This window comes from Dermacentor andersoni, chromosome 7 (genome assembly GCF_023375885.2).
Source record: "Dermacentor andersoni chromosome 7, qqDerAnde1_hic_scaffold, whole genome shotgun sequence".
NCBI lineage: Eukaryota > Metazoa > Arthropoda > Arachnida > Ixodida > Ixodidae > Dermacentor > Dermacentor andersoni.
The window spans coordinates 20037498-20056301 of NC_092820.1; the positions used below are offsets into that span (position 1 = coordinate 20037498).

The 18804-nt window shown below is 46.8% G+C and overlaps 1 protein-coding gene across 1 annotated transcript in view; it reads left to right on the forward strand.

Moving 5' to 3' along the window:
• norpA (no receptor potential A) overlaps nucleotides 1-18804 on the forward strand; it is a 307805-nt gene that overhangs the window by 102745 nt on the left and 186256 nt on the right. Inside the window, exons 9-10 of the mRNA XM_072289167.1 lie at nucleotides 3655-3736; nucleotides 5121-5221. Coding sequence (XP_072145268.1) covers nucleotides 3655-3736; nucleotides 5121-5221 — 183 coding nt within the window. The remainder of the gene's footprint in view (nucleotides 1-3654; nucleotides 3737-5120; nucleotides 5222-18804) is intronic.

Genomic DNA, 18804 nt, shown 5'->3' on the forward strand with positions numbered 1-18804 from the left:
ACTGCAGGACGAAAGCCTCTCCCTGCAATCTGCCTTGCGCCAACCGATTCTAACTTGCACCTGCGAATTTTCTAATTTCGTCATCCTACCTAGCCTTATAATAAGTATAAGAAAGTCGATACACATACTGGAATAGATCTACAGTAGAACCTCGTCCATACATCTTGTAAAAGACCGCAAGAAAAGACAACATACTAACAAAGAAAACATACAATCCGAAGTAGCTAAAAAAATTGACAGACCCAACTATTGTTGACATCCACGTAATGTGAAGCATTGCGCGGATCGTTGCGGCACGAGCTGCCGACATGCATCAAGCTGGTGGTGCTGCAGCGGCCAGAGACGCATTTTGTTTTTTTCCAATTGCGTGGTGTTTTAAGATGGCCACAGGAAACCAAGACGAAATCAAGCTGGTGGGTGATGCCAGATGCCACCGAAGCGAAATGTGATGTCCACATGTCACCGCCTGCAATGAAGAATGGCAGCGTGTTTGGATTATCGCTTACTAAAAGCGTGCAGCGCGCTACAAATCGCACTACGCACCACACACTGTAAAACATAGGTGAAGATGCTTATCTTAATAGATCTAGCGGGATAGCTGTGAATGCAGCATGCGGCAACCCCACCATAGATTTGCTGGTATCGAAATAAGAAATTGTGCACGCCATCGTTTTCACGAGACGAGCAGCTATATGCTGTTCTCGATTACGCAGGCCTCGCACCTTTTCCTGTTCACATGGGATCTATCAGCCGGAAAATGTATGTGATCGTAGTCTGCAGCAGGGAACAGCATCGTGTTTCGGTTATCGTCTATTAAAAAGGTGCGCTACGCTTCCGACAGGCACTATGTACGCACTCTGAAACAGATAGGCAAAGATGCTTATCAGAATAGGATTGGTGGTGATAGCTGTGAATTCCACGTATGACAACCCCAGCGATAATTTGCTGGTACCAAAATGAGAAACTGTGGGCACGCCGGCATTTTCATGTGAGACGGGTGGGCAAGTATTGTGATGAAGCTGCTGCACCGGGTAGCTATATACCGTTCTCGATCGTACACGCCTTGCGTCTCTTCTTCTTCACATGGGATCTAGAGGCCGGAAAACGTATCATACAACCACAGCTTCGCGATGTACTGAACGTTGGTGCTGAAAAATTGTCTTCTCTGGCAAGGTATGAACTGGCATAAAATGAGTGTAACATCTATTGAGTCATTTTTTATGTTCTTGATTGTTGAGTGGTCATTCAACAGGTGAGGCATCTGGTAGAAGCCAATTATCCAGTACACTTGCTTTCTTCGGTGGCTGAAAAGTTGCTCAAGGTCATGCAACAAGGACATAGGCCAGAGAAATGTGATGTCGCTGAAAAGAGCCGGCCTTTCGTTCTGCCATATGTGCACAACATTTCGCACAGGTTAAAGGAGATTGTCAGGGCACTAGAGTGAGTGTGGTTTTCTCGGCTCCAAAGAAACTACAGAAGCTATGCAAGTGAGTCAGCGCACTACGTGCTAACTTTGCTTTGTGCTCCATCAAGCACAAGTCAGGTTTCGTCCAATACGTAGAAGGGGTCGTTTACTCAATCCCACTGAAGTGCAGAAGACCGACCTATGTTTGCCAAACTGGCAGACACCTCAACGACTGCTTGCACAAGCACCGAAACAAAGTGTACAACACGGTGCAGGGTCAGCTTGGCATTCATTGCCAGCATTGCAAGTGCACTCCCCTCTTTCAACAGTTCATGGTATTGGCAAGGCATAGGTCGCACTTAATCTGAGAAATAATAGAAGCGGAGTACTTTCACAATCTAGGTGACCACTGTGTAAGCACCTCTTTTATTGCTCTGTCATGACCTGAGTGAGATAACGAGGCCGAGCGCAGGGCAATCGTGGGCACGTGAAGTGATTTGTGTTGTCAATGAGCTGATTCTCTGTATTCCCCCTTTTCTGCTTGCTGCACATATATATTATGCTCGTCCGCAAATAAAGATCGGCTTTAAGTTAGCACTCTTTACTCGTCTCGGTCCTTTCCTACTTTCGTGCGCTACGCAAATGATGCCAGAAGAAAGTGAGGAGGAAGCATGCCGTCTTCCATCATACGCTAAGCACCGGGGGAAATGGGAGGAAGGGGGCAGAAACTGCTTATGTGCAGCCGCGTGTGGTTGGGCTGGCCATATCGTGAAAGCGATCTGCGTTGGCGCGAGAGTCTAGGTGCGCCAATGGCTCATACCTTTGTGTGTGGTGTGTACTCGCCACTCGGTTTGCGTTGAAGTTATAGAGAGCACAAAACTCACTTCAGCAGGTTGCCATTATCTCTCAAGAGAAAAGTTTATAACAGCTGTGTCTTACCAGTACTCACTTACGGGGCAGAAACCTGGAGGCTTACGAAAAGGGTTCTACTTAAATTGAGGACGACGCAACGAGCTATGGAAAGAAGAATGATAGGTGTAACATTAAAGGATAAGAAAAGAGCAGATTGGGTGAGGGAACAAACGCGCGTAAATGACATCTTAGTTGAAATCAAGAAAAAGAAATGGGCATGGGCAGGACATGTAATGAGGAGGGAAGATAACCGATGGTCATTAAGGGTTACGGACTGGATTCCGAGGGAAGGGAAGCGTAGCAGGGGGCGACAGAAAGTTAGGTGGGCAGATGAGATTAGGAAGTTTGGAGGGTCAACATGGCCACAATTAGTACATGACCGGGGCAGTTGGAGAAGTATGGGAGAGGCCTTTGCCCTGCAGTGGGCGTAACCAGGCTGATGATGATGATGATGATGATACCAAGTGCAATAAGAGGCTACTGTCACGGGAAATTAAATATATTTCTTAATTTCAAACGCGCGCCACCGCCGTCTCCTGTCCCAGTACGGACATCGAGATTCCTAAAACGTTGCGTAATGCCGGTTCCCGAAAGTTTGCTTTGCCGCAACGCAAAGATGTTATGCGGTCAAGCAAATGAAATAGATTAAGGTGAAGCATACCAGGAATGCAAAGGGGTAACTGTGTTGGGACGAGACATGTTCCTTATTTACGCACGCATGGGCCCGTCATCTCCTGCCACAGTACGAGCACCGAGACGCTTAATAATTGTACTGGTAGGTCTTGAAAGCAATTTCGGACATGGCTGCGGCAGTTTGAGTCCTTTTAGGCAGTTAAAAGCCATGCATTCTTCAGACATTTCTGTGGTCCCCTGGGAGTTGGAAAAATCAAACGTTGACTGTAAACCAAGATCAAACTATCGAGGTTTTACTGTTTGCACCTTGAATGATAGTTGTCCTTGAAGTGTACTAGAGACTACAGTACTGGCGTCCTCTGTGGCAGAGGTCCTCTGTGGTGTGGCAAGTCACATCATGAAATTATTCAGTTGTTGATAATAATATACATGTTGATCCTGCTTTCCAGCCGTTGCTTTTGCTTCACTGTGACTGAGCTGCCAACAGGTTGTTTGTGGACAGTGCTATGACCCATGTTACAGCGGAGTTGTGAGATGTTTCACTTTATTTGTTTATTGCGAGTCACTAATTAGAGTGCGCAACATTTTATAGCCATCACTCCCATGGGAGATGACAAGGTTCTTCAAAAGTTGCAAAGCATCCATAAGGAGGGATTTATGGCTCACTCTGAAATTTTTCCCACTCCCTGCTTGTGGGGCTGCAGGATAGCACAGACATTTGCATCAGGCAAGACTGAGAAGCTGGTGTACCAATGCATTGGCGATGTTGGACTCCCAAGTGGCAAGGTAGGCCTGCCATTTTGTGTTTTGGCAGAAAACTCTAGCCATTTGATCTCAGACTCAGTGCTGCACATGGTCAGGGGTGGTTCTGGATGGCCACTTCAGGGATACCTTCACAAGGTTTCGCATCACTATATTACATTTCGTGCTTAACCCTTTCAGGGTTGATTTTCTTTTTTTTTTTTGCCACATGCAACTGCCCAGGCTCAATTTTTTTTATTGCAAATTCCAATTCTTCTGAGAGACCTATTTTAAAAAAAATTTACCGGAATCTTTTACGGTGACCGTAAAGTGAGAAAAAAATATTTTGTGTTGGTATATATGTACTACAATATGGGCACAAACAGTACACAACCGGAGTAGTTGGAGGAGTATGGGAGAGGCCTTTGCCTTGCAGTGGGCATAACCAGGCTGATGATGATGATATGTACTGTTTATTCATGAATAAGAACAATAAAAAAATGAAATAAACTTATGAGAATTAAAAATGTGCACATGAGAATATTTCGCAAGTCTCAAATGTTCCTGCTCTTAAACTAATATTTATGTCCATAGCATAATTGAACTGCATAGGTGAGCGCACTCAAGAAAACTGTGTGGTTGTGCCCGTCAAAAAAGCAGAACATGTCATAAACTTATGCTAATCTTCATCTTATCGCCAACCAGAGGCAATTAGTTCTCGGGAGTCTCAAAAAAAGGAAAAGAAGGAAACGCATGCACGGTGGCATCCTTCCTATGTACACCCCTGTGAGCACTAAACGAGCGAGCAATTAGTAATGAGATTATATTAGAAAGGTTGGAAATAGCTGTGTAAGCATGCCTTCTCTAGCGTTATAGCCTTTGCATGATGGACTATGATTGTGTTGTGTAGATATCTTTGTGTACGCATGCCTATTCTCGGGTGGATATTAAAGGCTGGTGTTATTCAAATAAAAATAAAGTTCTTCCATAATTTTTTTATAGCCTAATACAATGAAGCAATAAAATAAGATATATGTGCTTCACTCGACTTTTTTTTTTTTTTTTTGTGAATGCAAGGTGGTCTCACGTCACAGAGATGTCTCCCAGATGGTACCTGGGCTTGAAGCGGTCTACTTAAAAAGCTGCAACCTCATTAAAACTTTGTTTTGGGCTAGTTTATTCATTTCTAAAGTATATGCTGAGCAGCACACAAAGAAGCACCAGCAAAGAAGGGACATTTCACTTGTCCTGTCCTTGTTTGAGTATTTTTGGGGGTTACATCTGAAGCTGCAACTCTGCATTGGTTTATTATATTCAACCAACATTTTGTACATCTCTTGTGAGGGCTAGTCTAAGTGTCGCCTTCCCAATTGCTATGCAATTTATGACGGCAGACTTTTGGTGACCTATTTGTACCCAACGGTTGCAGAATGATGTCATCGAACCAAAGGAGTTCACCCTCGAGAAGTTTCAAGAGTTGTACCAAAGGGTCTGTCCCCGCAATGACATCGAGGAGCTTTTCAATTCCATGTGAGTTTGAAATTTTGATGAGACAAGAAATCTTGCAGGAATAGTGAAATTTGCATCATCTAAGAAATGAGCACTGAAAAATTCGCCTTCATCTAATTGCTCGATTGGTCAGGTCAAGATTATTACACAGTAAAAGTTACTGCACAGGTTCCCAGAACACTCCTGATATGTCACATCTTGTAAGTAAACATTTACTTACACAATACCCCAAGAAACTGGACAGATTATTACAGTATCAATTACATCCATCGTTTTCATCATGGCCCGCCAACAGTAGGCTGGCTTTTTAGTAGCAAAGCCAAGATTACCATAATGTAGTTTATGATAGTATTTGTTCACAATAATGATGACACAACGTTGTGACACCACAACAACACATATTCCTTTTCTCATTGCTGCGGGCTCGTAGGCTCTGGTTGGTTCTACGGAAACCCACAATGTGGATTACAAGTTTATTTCTGTCACAGCCCTTCCTCCTCCTCCTCCGCCCTGTGGGCTTCCTCTGAACTGATTCAGTGTCTGTGTGCTTCGAGTTTTCAATTGATTCACCCTCACTCTGCTGGCATCCTGGTTAGCTCAGCTGGTGGAGTGACTGGCCCGGAAAGGCGTTGGTACAAGTTTCAATCCTTGGACCAAGATGAGCTCTTATTCCACTGCAAAGCCTTAATTTCTGTGCAACCTATGTGGGTTTCCTTTGTTGCTTTGGCTACTGTGGAGGGAATGACAAATTTTACGATTAGCCACTGGCATGTTTGTCAGCATTGTCACGTGACTGCGAGCACAAATAGGGCTCGTCCAGTGTGACTTCCATGACAGATGGTAAGTGATGCATTCTGTCCCCTGCTTGTTAGTCACTGTTTATCAATACTCAATTGCAGCTCCAGCTGCATGCACGTGATGTTTGTAAACTTCATTCAGTCTTGACTATTGAACAAAATTACTTCACTAATGTTGAATTCCAATGGCGGAGCCGGAGCAAGTTTTTCTGCTCGTTTCGGAGCAAGTTTGTTCCAATGGCAGAGTGACGGTGGGAGTAAGATGTTCCAATGAGAGAGTCGGAGGGGATTCAGAACAGGAGTCACTCCATGGAGCAGAAAAAGCTGCTCTGCCAAAATCGGCGGAGTGGACCGGAACTCTGCGTGACGTATTTCCTTTACCACGTTTGTCTGCTAGGAGACGCCACCGATCACGACTCGCGAGGAAGCTAAAGCTGCTGCACGCTTGGCGAGATATCCATTCCGCACTTTAAAAAAAAAAACAGGTGAACGGCGCTGAAGAGACAAGTGACCGGTGCGGCGGTGCTGGGAGCAAACAGCGGAAGGAAATGACAACACGCAAGGTATCCTGGGTAACTCGGTGATAGAACTTCCGCTTCCGCCTTGCTCCGGCGGCGCAGGTTGTGTTCCATTCGCGGATCTGGAGGCGTTGCTCTGCGCCAGAGTCGAGTGCTCGCTCGCGGAGTCCGTCGGCTGCTCCGACTCCGCCATTGGAATTCAACATAAGTTGAAGTAAATGCATGGTGTTGAATGAGATGGAAGACTGGAAAATTGAGAAAATATTTTTATATAGTGAATTTCACTAAATTGAGATGTCATTTCGAAAGTTCAACAGTACCGTAATATCCCGACAAATGCCCCACCCCTGTTTATGGCACAGTGATGCTACCACTGCGCCAATTGCGCCGAACTGTGCTGAGAGGCAAACCCTGCTACATCCTGCTAGATTTCAGCAAAATATGAGAAAACTGCCCCACCCTGTGCCTAAGGTGTTGCTCAGGCTTTCAAAAGCTGAAGTAAGTCTGCAAGAGCCATTGCTCCTAACAATCGAAAGCGGCATGGCAGGAATCAGCAGCTGCGGTAACTCCTCAGTGAACCGAGTCAATCCTATCCAGTTAAGCCTGGATCGTACCGCTGTTTCTTCCATGGCTATTATCTATGTTCGATACACCCCCCCCCCCCACCCCGCATGCAGGTTGCTTAGGCAATGCTACAGCGTCTGTTGTTTTCAGGCGGCAGCGAGTGATTGCTATGGTGCCAAGCCGGGCTGCCTCAGTGACCGATGTAAATTAGTGACCGAGGTTTCGGACGCTGTACAGTATTTTACTCTGAATTTTTTGGACATGTCCCGCACGATGTCATAAGCATGGCAGCCACAAACAAAGTTGCCACCATTCAATTTGTTGCCTATCCCCTACTTTCGTTGGCAAGGTCATTTCACTGCCATGCCGCCATTATGATTTTGGTGAACTCGGCACCAAACAGCAACTTTCACCGCTGGATACTGATGAATTGATGCTCATTAGGCCTAGCTGCATGGTACGGCCATGGCGAAAATTCGCTGTCAATCAGCAGGTCGTTGTATCAGAGCCGCGAAGGACGTGACAACAGCAAGATAGCCATAACAAGAAGAACACAGGTTTATTGGGAAGTGTTGCTTTTATAGCCGACCAAGTGATAACGGGCCGACCGCAACACGCATGTCAGGAACAGGCGCACGGTCATGCACACGCCTGATACATCCTTTCATGTGAACAAACAAAACAGACTCTTGACAGATTCGTTAAGCAATTTGATTAACTGCCTTGTCATAGTGAAGGCGTTCCGGGGGTCTAGTGTTCCGGGACGATCTTCTCGGAACTGGGGTCTGCACAGAAACCGGTGTTGGCCTTCCTTCTGTGTTGTGCACTGTTGTGCCCCATCAGTCATTCGTGGCGATTCCAAGGCCTACGATGTTGATCCGGCCGAAGAATGCATTGCAGGTACCTGAGGGTTGTCGACAGGCGTGCTTGCTTCGGTTGTGTGGTCCCCATCTTCGCTGCTCGTCTCAGCATACGGCTCATCCGTTTGTATGAGGTGTTTGCGGTTGCGCCGCAGAACTTGCCTGTTATATTCAGTTTCTTTATTCATTTCAGTTCTTTATTTCCCAGGGGGCGCTTCTGTTCTTCATTATATATATTGGTTGTATATGTTAAATAAATGGCTTTTTACTTCGGGACGGCTGGAGCCTGACTTCCACCTTCGGTCAACACCACATTGGCAACAAGGATGTTGTGAACGTACCCCCAGCCCTGCTGCACCATCCGTATCCACCCACCATGAGCTTCACCGGGCTTGCTCCGCCACTGTTTTTCCTTCCGACGCCCGGCCGTCCCTCATTGCCATGGGAGCAGTGGGAGCAGATGTTCAACGTGTACTTGCTGGCATCCGGAGCCGCCGCATTCAAGCCGGAGCAACGCAAGGCTATTCTTTTGCATTGTTTGGGGGCGGAGGGCCAGCGTATTTATCAGACGCTACATACAGGGACCAGCGCCGCAGCACCGGCCGCGCCAAGTGCCGCAGCACGCGCCGATGACAAGTCTGTCGTGGCCCCTCCTGACGAATACGACTCTGCACTCACGGCATAACAGCACCAGTTTCCAACGTCGCGCAATGTTATCATCGAGCGCCATTGCTTTCACCGCCGTAGCCAACACACAGGCGAGTCCGTTCATGACTTTGTTGCCGCTGTACGGGAGCTAGCGTCACATTGTTCGTTTGCCTCGCAAGATGATGCTCTGCGGGATCAATTCGTTGCCGGCGTAGCTTCCACTCGTGTACGTGAGCGGTTACTGCTCGAGGGTTCCACACTTCCATTCGAGAATTCTGTTCGAATTGCACTTCAGTTTGAGCAAGTGGCTGAAGAGCTAAAGGAGCTTTCTGCTTCGGTCGAAGCAATTTCATTGTGGCAGCGTCGTAAACCATCCTCGCATTCTTCAAAAAAAAAAAAAAAGGTATTCACAACCGGCAGCCACCTTTAAGCAGAATTTAACGAGGAGCGTGGGCGGCTCACGTGCGCCGCAGCGGAACCGCCCCTCTGAGCGGAACCGAGAACAGAGTAGCCGCTCCGGTTCGCCACGTTGTTTCCGATGCGGCTCGCGGGACCACATCGCGTCAGCGCCGCAGTGCCCAGCGCAAGGCAAGACTTGTTCGTTTTGCGGTTGCAAGGGCCACTTTCAAAGGGTATGCAACCGCAAGCTAACCCAAATGCAAGGACGAGTCCGTGAAGTTGAATTTCATGAAGATGTTTCGTCATCCAGCAGTGCTGAGGAAGTTTTGACTGTGCAACGTTCCGTGCGTAGCGGAATTCATATTCAAGTGCAAGTCGGGAATGTCACTTTGACATTCCTTGTTGATTCAGGGTCGTCTGTTTCAGTCCTGTCGGAGCAAGAATTCAGTCGATATCTTCAGAGCGTTCCGCTCCTGCCTGCTCCGCATGTTAGTCTGTTTGACTACTCTGAATGGCCGATTCCAGTGCTGGGTTGTTTCCAGGCAGACGTTCGGTTTAAAGGCCGCACAGCGTTGGTACGTTTTTATGTTCACCGAGGAACTTGTCTGATCGGTCTTGACGGCATTAAAGCCTTCGATCTTCGCATTGAAGGTTCTGCTCTCAAGTGCTTATACATGTCCGTTGCTCCGCAGCCGACTGTTGTTGACCCGCTATCCTGTTCTATTTCCACACCGTCAAGCACGCAGTCCCGTAACAAAGCTCTTCTGCCAGCCTTAGCACATGAGTTCAGTTCTTTTTTCAGTCCCGAGTTGGGTCTTGCTAAGGGGTTCATGCATCGCATCAAGACACGGCAAGGCGTGCAGCCTGTAACTTCGAAGCTTCGCCGTCTGCCATATTCTCTCCGGTCACCAGTATCAAATGAGCTTCAGAGGTTGCTGAGCCTTGACATCATTGAGCGGATCGATGCTTCTGAATGGCTGTCCCCCATTGTTGTTGTTAAGAAGAAAGATGGTAGCATCAGGATATGCATAGACCCTTGAGAGCTGAACAAAGCTATTGTTCCAGACAGTTTACCGTTGCCCCACACAGAGGAGCTGCTTCACGCTTTGGTAGGCGCTACGCACTTCTCCAAACTTGACTTGGCTTCCGCTTACCATCAGGTTCTCTTGCACCCTGACAGCAGGGATCTGACAGCTTTCATCACTCATGATGGCCTTTTTTGTTTTAAAAGAGTTTGCTTTGGGTTGGTTTCTGCCCCAGCGGCGTTTCAGAAGATGATGGCGAAAATCCTTGACTGCTGCCCTGGCGTGTTGTTCTACATTGATGATGTCATCATTTTTGGCAAGACCGCAGAAGAACACCTTTCATACTTTAAGACCGTGCTGCAAAAGATCAAGAACGCAGGTCTGAAACTGAACAACAAATGCCTTTTCGACGTTCCAGAACTTGCCTTTCTAGGGCACAAGGTCACTGCACGTGGTATCTCACCACTTCCAGAGAAAGTAGACTCCATAGTTAACACACCAGTGCCAACTGATGTGGCCACCCTTCGTTCGTTGCTGGGTCTCGTAGAATACTACTCCAAGTTTGTTCCACACTTGGCACAAGTGGTTGAGTCTATGAGAGTCTTACTTCGCGAAAATGAGCCATTCATCTGGTCTGCCGAAGCAGACAGCAGTTTCCGGAGGGTCAAGGAAATGCTTTCGTCGAGTAGAGTCCTCCAGATGTTCGATCCGTCATTGCCAGTCATTGTGTCGACCGACGCGTCCGACTGTGGGCTGGGAGCAGTCCTGCAGCAACAAAGTGGCCACGAGCTTCGCACAGTCGCTTTCGTATCTCATACACTGTCGCCTGCAGAGAGAAAATATTCAGTCGGTGAATGAGAAGCTCTTGCGTGCATTTGGGCGTGTGAGCGATGGCACACGTACCTGTGGGGTCGCCATTTCACAATTCGAACAGACCACCAGGCACTGGTGTCCTTGCTGTCGTCACAAGGACATGGAAGACACCCACTTCGAATCGCACGCTGGAGTGCACGAACACTTTGCTACAATTTCACTGTTGGATACCGCAAGGGGTCCACAAACACTGTAGCAGATGCACTTTCTCAGCTACCAGCGCCTACCTCGGAGGCAGAGATTGCTAAGGAGGAAGAAATTGTCTCGTTCATTGAACCAGCCTGCGTGACTAAGGAGAAGTTCAGGCAGGCCACCCTCGACAACAGTTGCCTGGAAACCGTCAAGTCATTCGTGCTGAGTTCCTGGCCGCCAAAGAAGTCCATACCAGAAGAAGCGAAACCATTCTATGCCATTCGGGAAAAACTTTCTGTTGTCGATAACCTGCTTCTGCGTGGAGAGCGCCTCATTGTTCCGTCCTCCCTCATGGCTCAGATCATCGGCACCGCACACGAGACACATCCAGGTATCACGCGCACGAAGGCGCGACTGTGTGAGCGGTTCTGGTGGCCACGAATGGATAAGCAAGTGGAAACGGCAGTAAAAAACTGCCATATCTGCCTGGAGGCAGATAAGTCCACCAAAACATCACCAGCACTGTTGCAACCTGTTGAATGGCCTGAGCGACCGTGGCACAAGCTTGGCCTAGACATTGTTGGTCCTTTGTAGCATGCAGCTTACAACAGCAGATTAGCTGTAACGCTTGTTGACTACCATTCTAAATGGCCTGAGGTGTATTTTTGCAGCAAAGTGTCCACGAGCACCGTGAAAGACTTTTTAACAACTGTTTTTGCCTGTGAAGGCTACCCGGAAGAGATTGTTTGTGACAATGGACCTCAGTTCACTTCGCGGGAGTTCATAACTTTCCTGCAAAACAGAGGCATTAGTCTTTCACATTCTTCAGTATACTACCCCCATGCCACTGGGCAAATAGAATGTTTTAATCGCACATTGAAGAATTTCCTTCAAGTTTCACTCCTCGAAAGACGACCACTCCGGCAAGCTGTCACAGAATACCTTGCCATTTACCGCTGTACTCTGCGCGCTACCACCGGGGTCGCCCCAGCAGTCCTACTGCATGGTAGAATGCCCCGAACCAGGCTGTATGTCGTGGGTTTCTCAGCACCAGCATTTGCTGAAGACCCAGCCAAGGAGTTGGCGCGACTTCGTCAAAGGGTGAGGCATCAGCAGCAAAGCAGCAAGCACTACACGGACAAAAGGAGAGCCGCCAAGAAGACGAAGATAGCCGTAGGCGATTTTGTCCGTATCAAAAAAACCGTCCATTCGGTTCAAGGGAGACTGCGCCTTTTCTTCACCAACTGAGGTGATCAAGAGGAGGGGACCAGCCTCTTTCGGACTTGGAGACGGCCGTACGTGAAATGCCTCCAAGCTTTCCAGGGTTCCGGAGAGGGGCACCTGGGAACCAGGCCGACCTGCCACGCCGCAGCCGCGGTCTCCTGATGCGCTGCAGCCTGCCACATCGCAGCTTCCTGATGCGCTGCAACCTGCCACGCCGCAGCCACGGTCTCCTGAGGCGCTGCAGCCTGCCACGCCGCAGCCGCTGTCTCCCGATGTGCTGCAGCCTGCCGTGCTACAGCCTCCTTCTCCCAGGACGCAGGCACTGTCTCCTGGCATACCGCAGCAGCAGTCAATGAGCCCGTCGCCAGTGCGACGTCCAACGTGCCTGACCCGAGAGCGCCGGCCACCGGCCTGGCTCCAAGACTATCAGACCAATTAGTTGGCGGTCTGACATTGTGTACATAGGTTGTAAATATGTGTAAATAAGTACAGTGTGCATGCTTTGGGGTTTTCCTTACTAATACTTACTAACAACTAACCACTAAAAATAAGGGAGGGAGTATGTTATATTCAGTTTCGTTATTCATTTCAGTTCTTTATTCCCTAGGGGGCGCTTCTGTTCTTCATTATATATATTGGTTGTATATGTTAAATAAACGGCTTCTTACTTCGGGACGGCTGGAGCCTGACTTCCACCTTCGGTCAACACCACATTGCCCACCTTCAGTTACCAGCTGGTAGGACCTTGGAGCTTGCGTGCCTCTTACCCTTGCTTTCCGGAACCACATTGTCGTTCCTCGCAGCCGTACTCCGTCCCCTCAAGAAAGCCTTGGCAAAGGTTTGCCTTGTGCGTGCTGGCAGTGCTTCTTCACCTCGGTGCAGGATACTTCATGGAAGTCCGGAAGATTGGCTCGCAGGCAAATCTTGCAGCAGTTCACCAGGGGATCGCCCGTCCTTTAGTGGAGCTGAGCGATAAGCCAGTAGTCCTTGCCAGAAGTCGTCCCCGGACTCCTGGGTTTTTTTTCAAGATGCATTTGACAAATCTGTACACCTTTTTTCGCCAACCCATTTGACTGCGGGTAATGAGGACTAGAAGTTACATGTGAAAAATCATAGTTTCGTGCAAACATGGCGAAGTCATAACTCGAAAACTGAGGTCCATTGTCCATGCAAACTTCTAACGGGATGCCATATCTTGCGAAGATAGCGCTTAGTGCAGCTGTTGCAGTCCTCAAGGTAGTGTCCTGGAGTTGTTGGACCTCTGGTAAGTTCGACAAAACATCATAAGCGACAAGGTAGGAGTCTCCAGCAAAGAAAAATATGTCCACTCCAACCCTGTACCACGGGCATCTGGGAACTGACCACATCAGTAGAGGTTCTTTTGCTTGTGCATAAGCATATTTCTTACAGGTTGAACAGCTTGCATGTAGCGCTACAATTTCACTGTTAAGGCCTGGCCAAAAAACAAGGCGGCATGCTCTCTCTTTGCACTTTTGAACACCAAGATGTCCCGCATGAATTCTGGACAAAATCTTCTTTCGCATGCTCTGGGGTACGATTACTTTGGATCCTTTGAAAAGTATCCGATTCACAACAGATAGTCCTTGTGCAAAAGGCTTGAGTTCACCCTCAACGGGTTGGCTCCTTGACAAACGTTCCACCACTACCTGCAGGTAGCTGTCGCGTGCAGTTTTTCTGTCCGCAATTCACTCTCTGTCGTTGGCGTCACCATGTAACCTAGGGACTGCACTGCGTGAATTTCCACGTCGTCCATGTTTGTGTCTTGTCTGCTGCAGTCATCAGCCATGGATCGTGATAACATATCAGCCAGAACTAGGTTCTTTCTCAGAATGTAGCGTAAAACAAAGTCATACTTAAACAGACAAAGAAAAAACCTTTGCAGTCGGGGCGGCATGTCATCAATTGCTTTTTCTGCTATCGACATGAGTGGCTTGTGGTCAGTTTCTATGAGTAGCTTTCGCCTGTATACGGATTGATAAAATTTTTCGCATCCGAAGCAAATGCCAAGGGCCTCCTTTTCAATCTGAGCGTATCTCTGCTCTGCCTGTGTGAGAATGCGTAATGCGTATGCTACGGGTCGCCATTCATCGCTGTGACGTTGCAGCAGAGCTTCTCCTACACCGTCCCGTTAAGCGTCGCACGAAATCTTGGTTTCCTTTTGAGCATCAACGATAGTGGCCAAATCTTGTGTTATGCTCTTCCACTCCCTAGCGTGGTTTTCAGTCCACTGAAAATCTGAGCGACACTTGATAAGATATCTCAACAACACTGTTTGTTCAGACAGCCGCGGCACACATTTTCCGAAGTAGTTTAGCACTCCCAGCATGCGTTGAACATCGGGCTTACTTGTTGGTTCCGGCATTTCAATCATGCTTTTAACGAGCTGTGGGTTCGGTAATATACCATTTGAGGTCACCAAGAAGCTTCATTTCTGTGACGCCGAACTTGCATTTTTGTGCATTAATAGTTAAGCCAGCTTTTTCGGCTGCTTTCAGGACAGCTACTAGGCGCTTGTCGTGCTCTCGCCGTGTTGAACCCCACACCAAAATGTCATCTATGTATACTAGTACGCCCGGCAGCCTGCCTAGAACTTGAGTCATTGTTTGTTGAAACACTTCTGGTGCAGACAATATTCCCAACGGTAGACGCAAAAATCAGTTTCTCCCAAAAGGCAACGAGAAGGTACATATCTTTGAGGTTTGCTCATCCAAAGTTATCTGGTGGTAGCCAGAGTTAGCATCCAAACAGCTGAAGTATGTGGCACCCGCTAACTTAGCTTCCAAATTTTTGCACTTAGGGAGGGGAAAATGCTGCCTTTTCACCTGCTGTTTGGTATTCCTAGAATCCAAACACACTCGTAGACTGCCATCTTTTTTCTCCACAAGTACCAGGGGCTTACCCAGTCACTAGGCTCCTGTTCTTTTATGACGATTCCAGCCCGCACAATTCCTTCGAGTTCATTTTTGAGAGGCCCCTCCAGTGCCAAAGGAAAACGACGACCTGGCTGGACAACCGGTACTGCTCCAGGTTTCAGGACCATGTGATAGTGCTGCTTCAGGCAATCAAGTGCCTCGAAGACATGTCTGAAATCCTTCAGATGATCATGTACAGAAGCCGCGTTCACAGCATCCCAAGGACTCACTGGCTTCTAGTCCCAGTATGGACTGGCAACCATTTTTTACAATGAAGAATTTCACTTGAGTGTGGGCATTTCCAACACGCACAATTTTCGACACTGTCCCAAAGCACGTTCTGACACCCTTACCAGTAAGTCAAGATGCTCCAAAGTTGCACTGTGAGGCTTGTTTCTTTAAGTCACGTAGAAATTTTTCGAACGGTTCTCCTTCCGCTTGGGTCCTCGTGCAAAACAGGTATCCTTCATGCACCTTGTTGGTCACCTCTGTGCAGTAGACGTCGAACTTTTGTATTAAGGTCTTGTAGTCATCCTTGCTCTCCTTTGGCTCGAACTTGAAATTGTTGAATACATCGAGCGACTCGTCACCCACGATGCTCAGCAGCAGTGCAGCTTTCGAAGCCTCACTTTTTAGCTGGTCCTTCACTTCCGTTTCTTGCAGGAAGAGCTCAAACTTTTGCTTGAAACACTTCCACGATGCCGAGACATTCCCTGCCAGACGCAGGGGCTTCGGTGCCTGCAGCCATTCCATGCTTCGTACTGCACCGCTGCCGAAGCTAGAGCGTCATAGCCACTTCTGACACCATGTATCCGAGCCGCGAAGGACGGGACAACAGCAAGATAGCCAGAACAAGAAGAATGCAGGTTTATTGGGAAGTGTTGCTTTTATAGCCGACCAAGTGATAACGGGCCGACCGCTGCGCGCATGTCGGGAACAGGTGCATGGTCATGCACGCGCCTAATGCAGTCGTAACGGCTAAGTGGGCTGTCAGTATGTTCGAACTCATAAACCCCCTTGGCGATTGGGAGTGGGATCATGGGCTAGCCTCACGGCCAAAAGCCAAGATTGGGTCCACGGGCGATATGCTAGCAACTATCGGGGAGGGGACCCTTTTTGTTTGTTTTTTGCACTTAATGGACAGAACAGCAAAATCTCACGTGTAGGCATAAAGGTGCAAACTGAATACATACATCAGAGCTTAATCTGACAGCATTGCACAGCGAAAAGTTGCGCATATATCTGCACTTCGCAGCTGCGCGGTACACACATCGAGCTGCAGCATAGTGAACGAATTAGAAACGGCTTTGCGGTCTCGACCATCGCGGTATTTTAAGTAGATCGTATATCAGTAAGCACAGCACTAGGGCGGTAAGTAGGTAAATTTTCGTACCGCTGGTGTTAAAAAAAAAGCAACGAAATTACCTTACTGCTAAAGTTGATGTTTTTGGGCTGCCTGATTATTTGGACGTATCTTGGGAAAATTTTTAAAATGAGTCAGTGACTTATTTCACCATCAAGTTTGACACTCAGAACGCTAATTTCACATTCGGAGGCGAAAGTCTCGACACAGCGACTAACCCATCATGCGACATAAGTGATTATCTAGCATGCTAGCCTATAATAAGCCTGGCAGTCTATAGCAGCTGTGCCCTCTCTAGGTGACATTTACCTGCAATAAGGTATATGTGAATTTTGGGGGAGGAGGCCTGTATATAGACACCCACCTATGAATGCAAAATGATCTTATGCTCGTTTAAAATATGATGATGAATCTTTCGGAATGGAAGCATTCTTGGAGAATCAAACAAAATGAAGTTGTCTTGGAATTAATCACTTGTTTTCAATATAACCATGTTATACCATAAATAGTCAAATCAAAAGGGACATTTTTGTTTGCCAGCTCTACTTGTTCACAAATACTGTGTCTGTTGCATAAGTCTGAATGACTTATGCAAGCAGCTATTTGTGCAGCTAGCATTAGTCTTATCAGAATTACTGGTACTTGAACTTTAAAGGACTTTATAATATTGAGAGTTTGCAATCGCTTTCATAAACTTGCTCCGAAATTACATTTTACTGCTTCAAAACACATCTTTGGCTGCTCCAAAAGCTTTTCTGAAGTTGTATGGGCCAGTAGCATCACTGATGGCATTATTTGCTTTCTTTTTTTTTTTTTCCAAAAGCACCAAAAGGTAGCCCACAGGATCAGTTAGCTACTGCTGTAAAAAGGAACAATGCTTGCTGGGAAGGGCAGTCTTCTTTAGTTCCAAGTCCTAAAGGTGGTTCTAAAAATTCATTGCAAAACTACAGGCCCTTATCCCTGACGTGCGTAAGCTATAAAACAATTGAGCTTATTATTTAGACTGCCGTAATGGAACATCTTCATAACAACAATTTCTTTTCGAATTCCCAACATGGGTTTAGGCTGGATTGTCATGTACAACGCAACTAGTAGAATTCTGCCAGGATATGTTTTTCTCTTACGATTCAGGATTTCAAATTTACTGCATATTTTTGGATTCTAAGGAAGTTTTTGATGCCGTTCCTCATGCTTTACTAATACATAAATTATCCTGCCTCTCAATAAACCCTACTATAATCAATCGGATTAGTAGTTACTTAACTGGGTGCACTTAACATGTTCTGGTCAATGGAGTTTCATCAACTCACGTCACCATGACCTCAGGTGTACTGCAAGGTTTAGTTCTTGGGCTGTTGTTATTCTTAATTTGCATAATTGATATTGAGAGGGCCTTGAATGCAAAGTGCGTTTATATGCAGATGGTTGTGTTGTTTATAGAAATGTGCAAAACATACAAGATGTCTCCAGCTTATAGAATAACCTCAACAGAATACATGCATGGTGCGTAAAATGATGCACGCCTTCGAACAGTTCAAAATGTCAGTTCATGTCATTTACCCGAAAATGTGTGCTAGTGAGATCACTGTATAACTTGGATGGCCTTCCTCTTGAAATAATTCAGCATTATAAACATCTTGGTGTCTTTTTTTTTTTCAGAAAACTTAAAGTTAAACTTAAGTATCTCACTTTAAAGTCATCCAGAATACTTAATCTTACCAGACATAACTTTTATCAGGTCCCTGTAAATGTATAAGAAGAAGTTTACGTTACGAATGGGCGTTCAATTCTTGAATATGCTTGTGCTGCGTAGCACCCTCAAACCTTGTTGAAAACCTCAGAACGAATTCAAAACCGTGCTGCCAGGTTTGTTTCTGGCAGTTATGACTTCCACAGCATTGTCTCAGTAATTAAAAAATATCTAGGGTGGAAATCATTAGCACATTGTCAAATGCCCACAAAACTGCAACTGTTTTTCCAGATATACTTTGGTGTCACCGGAATAGACAAAGATCAGCACATTCTTCCTCCCCACTATGTCTCTCAGCGATGTGATCAGGATTATAAAGTTCTCGAAATGCGCTGTCACACTGAAGTTTTCCTTCATTCCTTTTTCCCGCTCACTTCAGCTCTGTGGTATAGGCCCCTTATGAGCGTTAATCAATGTAAAACCTGTTCCAAGTTTACATCTTTCTCATCGTTAAATTTCTCATAGCTGCAAATTAACCTATTATCATTTCTTCACTTGTGTCTTGGTTTATGGTTTGC